The 9,437-nt window shown below is 48.9% G+C and overlaps 1 protein-coding gene across 25 annotated transcripts in view; it reads left to right on the top strand.

Annotated features, from left to right (window-relative positions):
* Nucleotides 1-6,538: 6,538 nt before the first annotated feature.
* The window catches only part of GPHN (gephyrin), a 347,846-nt gene continuing 344,947 nt past the window's right edge, over nt 6,539-9,437 (top strand). For 14 of the 25 annotated variants that reach the window (XM_075425619.1, XM_075425616.1, XM_075425608.1 and 11 more), the window contains exon 1: nt 6,600-6,676. Coding sequence is in view for 11 of the 25 variants with exons in the window: in XM_075425604.1 (XP_075281719.1) it covers nt 6,613-6,676 (64 nt within the window). In the remaining 14 variants the exon portion in view is untranslated. Of the gene's footprint in view, nt 6,677-9,437 lie in introns of all 25 variants that reach the window. The other 11 variants (XM_075425620.1, XM_075425618.1, XM_075425624.1 and 8 more) reach the window with 5 other exon arrangements.

The following is a 9,437-nucleotide window of genomic DNA, read 5'->3' as shown; positions in this document are numbered from 1 at the left end:
GGGTCATGAATGTGATTCTCTTACTTAGAAGCAAGGATACGGACACCAAAACACTTCATTTCCAGTCTCTGTTCCAGTTTTAGGTTAAATGTTGATCCAACCCCTAACATTCTGTGATTAGAACCCAGGTCTCCCTTTTCCCATGTGAGTTCTTTAATATCACAAATAGTCAGTCACGCTTGGGTATTCACTGTCTGGCTTAAGAATAGTTATTTATTTACTCAACGTACAAACCCTGTAAACAAGAGGGACTCTAAAGCCTGATCCCATCCAGAATAGCTGACAGCTTGCTGCCTAGCACACTCAGAAGTGTAGATTTAAATCCGGATTTCAGGCCAGTATTTGACTGGAGATCTGAAGCACTTTTGAACTTCCAGGTCCCAGCAGAATACCCTGTCCAGGTTTGTCTTTCTATTGAGGTGAGACCCAAGTGTGTGCCCATATGCTGCTTCAGCAGGAGCCAAGGAGACTGTGGCCGGTCCTTAATCAAGAAACCACAATACTACAGCACGCATCAGCAAGTTGGTTTTAATGCAGCCAGCAGCTCTGTTACCCCTCTCTCTCTAAAACCAGAGTAATAATGGCTAATCTTTCAGACCCTGTCAGGATAAATACATTGATTGTGATATACTTGGATACTAAGGCAATAGCTGTTACATTAGAATTTTAAATAAGCAGAAGGGCAGATGGAAGTTAAGCCTATACAGGACTAAAGAGCATCATGGAAATGAAAAGACATAAACAAAGGTCCGTTCCTGGAAAGCTTGTTTTTCTGTGTGTTTTCCTGCTTGAACTTTGATTAACTGTAGAAGAGGCAGACTTGATGCCAGCAGTCTGACTACATCGGGAGTTAAAGAAGTATCTGAGATCAAGCTGAGGTAACAAAGAGTTCTGGAGCAAGACTAAATAAGCTACTACAAAACATATCCACCAAATTGTAGCCTTGTCTAAACCAAAAATATATAAAGCCCTAATAATACTCAGGGTCTGTGCATTAAAATCTTCCTGCATTTAATATGACTACATACAATGCCTATAAATGTGCCATGTCATTTGGGTCATCTGGTAATCTTATATTTGTATAGGTGGCAAGCCTCATTTACCGGTCTACAATGCAAAGATGTATAAGCAGAAACAGTAAATGAAGTACTGATTTTATTCTTGAGGAGCAGAAAACCAAGCAAACTCGCACAAAATGAACAGACAAAAACTTCTCACACCGTCACTAATTAGTCATCAGAGATAGTACACACTACTAGTTGTCTAGGCACAGTCTATAGATCACAACATTTTGTTTGTTCATATAGTTGTGTATGTCTGAAGACTGAGAAACCCTTTGAAACCCACTAGCATGCAGTTCAGAGCTGAAACACAGTATTCTTCAATGGATGGTGGAGAATTTTCCTTCAGTCAAGCTGGCAGGAGGTTGCGGCTGTCCTTCTCCAGACTGTATCCTCCTCTTCCTTAGATGATCTAGTATGTTTAAAGCTTCTATTAAGTCAAAGCAAACAACACAACAAGTTTTCCTGCAGAAGCAAGTTGTCATTTCATCATTTTTGGCTGCAATATGTGGCAATTATTTGTGTCTAACTCATTCTGAGATATTAGAATTTAATCATCGGTTTGAAATACTTACTTTCTCTTTCCTCCTTCTGCTTTACTTCATACAGTTTGGAGTTGTCTTGCTTATTAATCAAGGCCAAGATTTCTTAAAGTTTTATTTCATCTCTTACACAGGAACAAGGGGAAATACAGATGAAGAAAAATAATGCATGGAAAGAACTGATTCAGTCATCAGAATTCTGAATTTAGTTTACATGAGATCCAAAAGCATTTTCCTGTTTTTCATATCCAAGTCCTTAATGAGACAGTTTTGTCAAAGTGAAATTTCAAAAATAGAATGTTCCAGTGAGATGTCTTTTAAATCTGTCTACTCTTTGTGTATGCTAAACTCATCAACTGCTTTTCTAAAATAGCTACTGTTTTGCAGCAAATGAAGCACAGACAATTGAATGTGTCAACACCACTCATGTGGAGTCACGCTAAGATTCATTTATTTTTATCAGGCACCCATACTAGTAGTGAATCAACTGAACTGCATTTGTAGTCAGATGTCACACGTATAGGATACCTATCTCAAAGACATTGGTTCTGCTCTCAGATGGGTCGTGCGCTGGAGGGTTGTCAGTGAGGGCTGCAGTGACCCAGAAGAGTTGATACTGGGGACCTTCAATCTTCTCATTATCCCTGCAAAAGTTCCTAAAGATTACTTTTGGCTGGCACCGTTTCCAAATTATTCTGAAAGAGTGGAAACTCTCGTTCAGTGTACTGTTCTTCAAGAAAGGCCGGCTTTGGCAGATTAGAATAGCTACAGCAAAATATCAGGTGTAACTTCTTTAAGGCGTTACAGAGAACTAAGGCTTGTAGTAGCACCAGCTCAATGGATGATGGACAAAGAGATGAGGATGATGATGAACCAAAAGATAATCCTTTGCACAGGATCTGCAGGACCTCCACTGCTCTTTAGGGATGGATTAAAACCCTAGGTACCAAGGTGAGGGTATACTTCGATTTAGAACTTCCCTGCCTGGCACTTCTAGAATTCTGTCTGGAAAAGTCTGGACAAAAATACGTATGTCTGCATAATACAGCACAAACACACTGGTCCAACATGCCCCGGACAGATACCTGTGGAATGTTCATCTCCAAAAGCTCATAGAGACAGAAACATTTTTTCAACTGAGCAGTAAAACAGCAACATCTGAAATCTCAGACAAAGCTGGACAGACCTGCTTCGTGTATTAAATAATTAGAAGACACGGTTTTACTATAACCTTTTTCCTGGGCAGAATGATGGGGAAGGAAGAGCTTTTGCTTTTATGGTCTGACCAGAGTATGAGGGTAAAAAAAAGGAGTGCAAGGGAACTGGATTGGAGACGACTCGTGGTTGTCACTATTACAGAGCCTTCAAAGTCTTACCATATAAGCTCGGTAAACTTCACTCTTCCAGATGTTGTTGTTTCTGAGAATATATGTGAGGTTGTGTCCTTGACCAGATGGTGCCATTTCAAAAGTTACACACACTAGGCAGCTGAGTAGGAGGAGGCAGCGAGGGAAAGAGGCTGTAGGCACGGATGTCTGTCAGGGCCACCTTTCCTTTGGAGTTTTCCACATGCCTGTCATTGCTGCAAATGCCCATATTGCAATTAAACATGAGCTAAGTCATGATATAGTTTGTTACCAAGTGGAAAAGCTAGCAGCTTCTCTCATTTTGTAATCTCACAGACACAGGCTATTTGCTTAATAGACAAATCTGATCTTGCGAATGTTGGTGCAGTGCAAGCAGTAACGCTGTTGTACCCAAAGCCAAACAGGTTTTCCCTCATGCTGATACCTAGGGCAGTCACTGAAGCTGCATTCTGATTCCTGACTGAAGGTGTTAAACCAGAGAGGGTTCTCAGGAGGCCTCTGGCAAAGATAGTGTGGCAAGGATGGCCTATGGCATGGGCCACTAGCACATTCAGAAGGTTTGCGATCCTCACATAACTAAAATGTGGTGCACGTGCTGTCTTCTCCCTAGATGCTTGCCTAAGGGAAGGGATTGTGTGGAGAAATCACCGCTTGTACCTTCTTTTACAGTGCTATATCAGTGGCTACACAGAAAATGTGTATACTATCCTTTTTCAAAATTTATAGATCAACACAGACTATTGAAACATAACAGAAAGTAATCATGTATAAGAGACTGACTTTAAACCAATGGCTGCATTAGAAAAATTTTGTATTTTAATGTCTCAAAACTTACAGTTTCCTGACCCTTTAGAGACTTGCATCAATAATCTGGAGGTAGAGGTCTGTTTCCTATTACGGAACCACTGAGCCAGCTAGTCTCTTGACCTTACTTGGATTTGCACCAGTGGCATAGAAATGAAATGTTCTGAAATCTATTAATGATTCATTAAGTCAGCTATTTCATGACTTCAGCTGGATCTGTACCAATGGCACACAGTTGAAGAGCTGTGTCCCACTGCTGATCCAGCTAGCCAACCAATTCAAAATAAAAAACAACAGAGTTAAGAAATTACATTTAAGGAGCCACTGAAAAAAAACCAAACCAAAACAAAACAGAGCTGTCCGACAATAAAACACAGAAATTATATTAAACACCTAGTCTAAATATGGAGTGTCTCTGATAACTTCCAGTGAGTTTTTAAATCATCCTTGTCCACAGTGTAACAACAGAACAAACTGGTATCTTCTCATAATCATACTGAAGTCTCTTAGTTTTTTTCAAGATTTCTACAGGTAACTAAACAAGTGCTTCCTGTACGCTCAAACTGTTTCACCCAGATGAGTAATTAAAGTACGCCATTCTATAGTGCTCATGATAAAACAAGAAAGCCTACTATGTTGGCCAGTGAACTAAGACCACATGGAACAAACATAGCTGGAAGAGCCAGCTTAATGAAAGGGCGGTGCTTTGTTAATGGATGGACATTGATAATTAACAGTTGGCAGACAAAGTAATGTAAAAATTTTCCTCAGAGTTTACTAGGTCGAGTTGTACTTCAGTGCTGGCATGACCAGGACAAAATGGGACTATCAGTTGTGTATTGACTTTGATGACGAAAACTTGTTCATCTCTGGACACTCGACATGAACTCTGGCATGGACTGCCAGCATATTTTCTAGAACGTCTCCCTGCAGTAAAAGGCTTCTTGCTCAAACACACTTGTTTCCTCACTCTGTGAAAAACTGGACTGCAGGACACCATCCTGTTTACAACCTTCTCTTGAGCTGTTATGGATCTACCATCATATTAACAATCTAGTTTACAAGGACTTCCGTACCTCGATAATAAAACCCCCTCCTATTGATTTCAGCTTCTTCTTGACTCAGTCTTTTAAAAATTTGTGAACTTACAGTATTTCATTACATTAATACCATCCTCTACTACATTTCTGTACAAAAAATCCCACACAAATCCAACTAGTAGGCACTTCTAAGCCAGGAAGTACTAACGCTAATGTTACCAGTGGAAGCTGAATTCTGCCCCTCCTTCTTTCCCATCCACAAGAGCAACAAATCAACAGGCTACACGGGGAGACAGTGAGATGCTCTGAATAAACAGCACTGTTTTTAGAGTAGGGTGTGAGAATCCTCTGCGGGAAGCTACAAAATGTCAAGCCACTTGCTTTTACTTTAGGTAATTTCAGATATGTTTGAGAAAAAAACCCACACATCTTTTTGCCTTGTCTACAGCAGAATATTCAACGTGCAGTGGCTGAACGCGTGAGGGAACAGCCGTCTGAGCACCAGCGACGCAGCGTATCTCCAGTAACCATGCTGTTTTGGGTTCAGGCTTACACCCACCCACATATGTTGTATTACGCCATTGCGTAACCAGACGTCTCTGGAGCCTGAATTCTCTCGGTCTCTGCGGCGGCACGCGCCGCAACTGCTGTGCCAGCATGGAAACGCTGATACCGCGTGCTGCCGCACCAGCCCGTCGGATGGCTGCTGGCGTGGCTTTCCCCCAGACAGAGGGGATTTCTTCAGGCCAGGAGGCCGTCTAAAGAAAATGATGTACCGAAGAGGAAACTCCTGAACTGGGCCATTAGTATGCAAATTAGAAATGCTTTCGGTGGTTGCTTGTTAGTACGGAGTCAAAAGGAGAATAATCCCAAGTCTGGTGTTAGCGAGAGAACGTTGAAGCCCCGGCAGGGATATCTGAAAATACAAATGTCCGACGGGGTCAGAGGTGTTGAGCTTAGACAGTGGGCGATCATTTGCAGTTGATGATGTTGTTATTAAACGTGGAAGCCATCCGCCTGCACATTCGTTCGAAACGAGCTGAAGTATTCGCTGCCGGACGGCTTTGCAGGCCGTGTGGTGCGGGTCAGGCAAATTTCAGGTACTCGTTAGGATGCGGGGCTGCTTTATCTAACGGCTGGGTGACCTCGGAGGAGAGGGGCGGGGACGGAAGGGGCCCGGGGAGACGGGAAAAGCTCCGCGCCGAGCCCCGGGCACACCACGGTCGTCGGCAAAGCTCCGTGTCCCCGCGCCAACCGACAGCCGGGGCGGCTCCCCCCGCAGCCGGCGGTCTGAGGAACCGAGCCGCTGCCCCGAGCGCGAGCAGACGACGGCAGCGGCTCCGCGCCGGGCCGCCCCTGGCCAGCGTCCCCGCTGCCGGGGCTGCCGGCTGCGAGACGGAACGGCACGGCGGGGGGAGGGCTGCAGCCTGCCGACGGGGCCGCGCCACCGACGCCGGCCCCGCCTCCCCCCCGCACCGCCCCCGGGACGCGCCGGCCCCCATCGGCGGCAACCGGCGCTCTCGGCACCAGATTGGTACCGCCTGGGCCGCGCGCAACACGCCAACCTCGCGCCCGGCCGCGCCGCGCGCTCCCAACCCCCGGCCCCGCATCCGCGCGGTTGGATCTACTCGCCCGGACTGGCGCTCGCCCCGCCCCTCCCCGGGTTGGCCCCGCCCCCTCCATCACGGTCCCGCCCCGCTCGCGCTCGCCCCCTCCCCCTTTGCGCTCGCGCCGCTCTCGCGCCTCTGCCCCCTCCCCCTGCTCGCTGCCTGTCAGTGCGGTGGCTGCGCCGGGAAACATGGCGTCGGAGGGGATGATTCTAACGAACCACGACCACCAGATCCGCGTCGGGGTCCTCACAGGTAACGGGCCGCGGCCGGGCGCCGCGCTGGGGAGAGGCGGGGCGCGGCCGCGGGTCGCCGCGCGCCGCCAGGCTGCCCCGCGGGTTGCCCCGCGGCCGTCTCCTCTGGCGGCGACGGCGCCGCCGCTGCGCAGGGAGCCGTCGCTCCGCTCTGCTCCGCTCCCCGCCGCTCCGCTCTGCGTGCGGGAGCCGAGGCCTCGGCCCGGGGACGGGGACGGGGACGGGGGGGCGGCGCTCCGGCCGCCGGCGCCACGGCGGGGAGCGTGTGCGGGAGGCCGGGCGGCGCCGCTGCCGCAGGCGGGCGGGCGAGCGGGCTGCTGGGCGCCGCAGCCCGGGGTCTGGCCCGGGAATGACCCGCCTGGAGGGGACGGAGCGCGGGGGTGGGCGCCTGACCAAGGGGTCGAGGCGCGGCCGGGCGTCCTCCAAAGGCGGCGGAGCTGTGGGTGCGAGGGCGCGTGGGAAGGGAGCCTGCGGCCGGCGCAGGCTGCGGGCCGGCGGGAGCCGGGCCTGCCTTCCCCGGGCGGCGGCGGCGGGAGGCGGCCTGAGCCCCGCTGCCCCGGGGGCGGCCTGGGAGCGTGGCACGCTCCGCACGGCAGACACCTTCGGATGACTCCTTCACCCCCCCCCCCCCGGTCTTTACTTTCAGGGGGGATGCGTGTGCAGACTGCCCCGGGGGGGAGGGGGGGGGCATGTGCGCCGCTGCCGCTCATAGCGCATGGGTGATCCTTTAATGAAACCCCTGGCACATGACGTGCGGCGGCTGCACGGAATGGCTCCCGCAGCCGCGGCCCGTACGTGAGTTTCAGGCTTCGGGGTTTGGGCGGCCCCGGGGGGGCCCTTTGCGGACATTCCGGTGTACCGTGGGGCTCGGCGCGCCGGTGGAAGGGCGGTGCGCCCGGGAATGAAGCCCCGCGGGGTTCGAGCGCCTGAAGGCGCGGACGGCGGGAACGGAGGGAGGGGGCGAGAGGTCGTGGGTGAAATTCTCGCGTGCCGAGCTCGGTAGCGGTTGCCGGGAGCCCGGGCAGAAGCCGTGACTGCTCACGGGGAGCGGCCCTGGCAGCCGGGCGGCGCTCGGGGCGAGAGGGGACGCGTTCCTCGGAGCGGGGCCTGGCGTTGACCCCGGCGCTCTGCGGTAAACCCGGGGCCGGCGCGGGGCCGGCGGGAGCGTGAGCGGCCGCGTGGGCTGCGCTGTTCCCCGGGCGGGTGCTGAACGCGGCCGGCGCCGGGCGGGGTCCGGCCCTTCCCGGGGAGCCTCCGGCGGTAACCCGGTAGAGAACCGGGGCGCCACCGGTGTGGAAATCCTCAGCGCGGCGTCCGAGCCTCGGGCAGCCGTGTTGCTCCGTGGGGACGGAGCAGGTCTGGCCAGGTGCGAGAGCCGAGCTGGGGGGCTGGTAGCTTTTGTTCTTGGAAGCTTGGGATGCGCGTGGGGCCGCGTATTTTTGGAAAAGTTGAAGTGAGAGGAAGGTGCCTGCTAGCAGAATGCTCCTGGCGTATTTTGTACGACTCCGTGCCGTGTAACTTGGGTTATTATTATTTTATGTTGATCAGTCAGCTGTAACAATTTTCACCTGTAAATGTTCCCAGAATGCAGCACCAGATACATACGCTGTTACAGTCATTGAAGTAGTAGATTCAGATCGTCTTTCAGAACACATACATTTTTTTTTGTACTGTAAATCCTGTTTGAGCACTATTAAACTATTTTAACGTTGTATCATAATTTGCAATTCCATCGGGAAGAGCGAGTGGCCCGATCTTTTTTTGTTTGTTTTTAAAGGCAAAACAAAAGGTATAAGTGAGCAGAACTGTTTTAGTCCTTTTCCCTTTAATGCTACTGTTTTGAATTGCAGGATCAAAGATTTTGCAAAGAATTATTTTGCCATTTTGGGAGGGGACACCTTGGTTTCTAACCCCGTTTTTGTGTATGTTTGTAGACATGAAATAATATTTTATATAAATGTGTTACTTTAATATCATATATTTGGAAAAACCCAATTATTTTCCACTCTGGCACTTCCCTGAACCCCTGAAAGAGGATATTTGTGCTTTGGAGGGTGTGAACCCCCTAATTTTTTCTGCTGTTTCAGCTGTGGAAAGACAGCAAATTTAAAAATGTACTCTTCTGAATTTTTCTCATAGAAATGAACCAATAATTGCTTCTTGGCTGGTGTGTGGAGGAATAAGTGTAGGAATGGAAAGGTTAGGTATGAGCACTTTTTTTGGTTTAATCATTTAGAATAGCTCAGTGATCAGAAGTTGGATAATTAACGTAAGATGACTTCTTTAGCTTTTCTAATTAAGATCATAGCCATATGTTTGTTTAGTTAGTATATACTTGTGGGTTTATCAGCACAGGCATACAGATTTATGTTCCTATTTGTATGGTATATTCAGTTTAGAAAACTCCCGGTATACTCAGTTTAGAAAGTACCATTATTGTACCTTACGGTAGTATTCAGATGGAATTTAAATTTACCTAGGAGTAACTCCTTTGAATTAATTTGGAATAAAGTCTATGTTTATTTTTAAATGAGGACATAAAACAATTATTTGGGCATGTTGTTAGTCTTGTCTGTTGTTGTGATTGATGCACATGGCTCCAGAGTATATTAATATAGAGTGAACAGTGTTTGTCGTGTAGCTTAGTTTCATTGCATTCTGTTTTGTTTTAAGTTACTGTGTTTAGTTTTGCTTAGCAGACCTTTGTGTTTGTGTGTGTATTGCTAATTTCCTGTCTAGAGACAAATGTATATTTCTTCACC

The sequence above is a fragment of the Opisthocomus hoazin genome, chromosome 7, assembly GCF_030867145.1.
Source record: "Opisthocomus hoazin isolate bOpiHoa1 chromosome 7, bOpiHoa1.hap1, whole genome shotgun sequence".
In the NCBI taxonomy this organism is placed as follows: Eukaryota; Metazoa; Chordata; class Aves; order Opisthocomiformes; family Opisthocomidae; genus Opisthocomus; species Opisthocomus hoazin.
The sequence above is the reverse complement of the archived record's forward strand: the minus strand, read 5'-3'. Positions and strand labels throughout refer to the sequence as shown.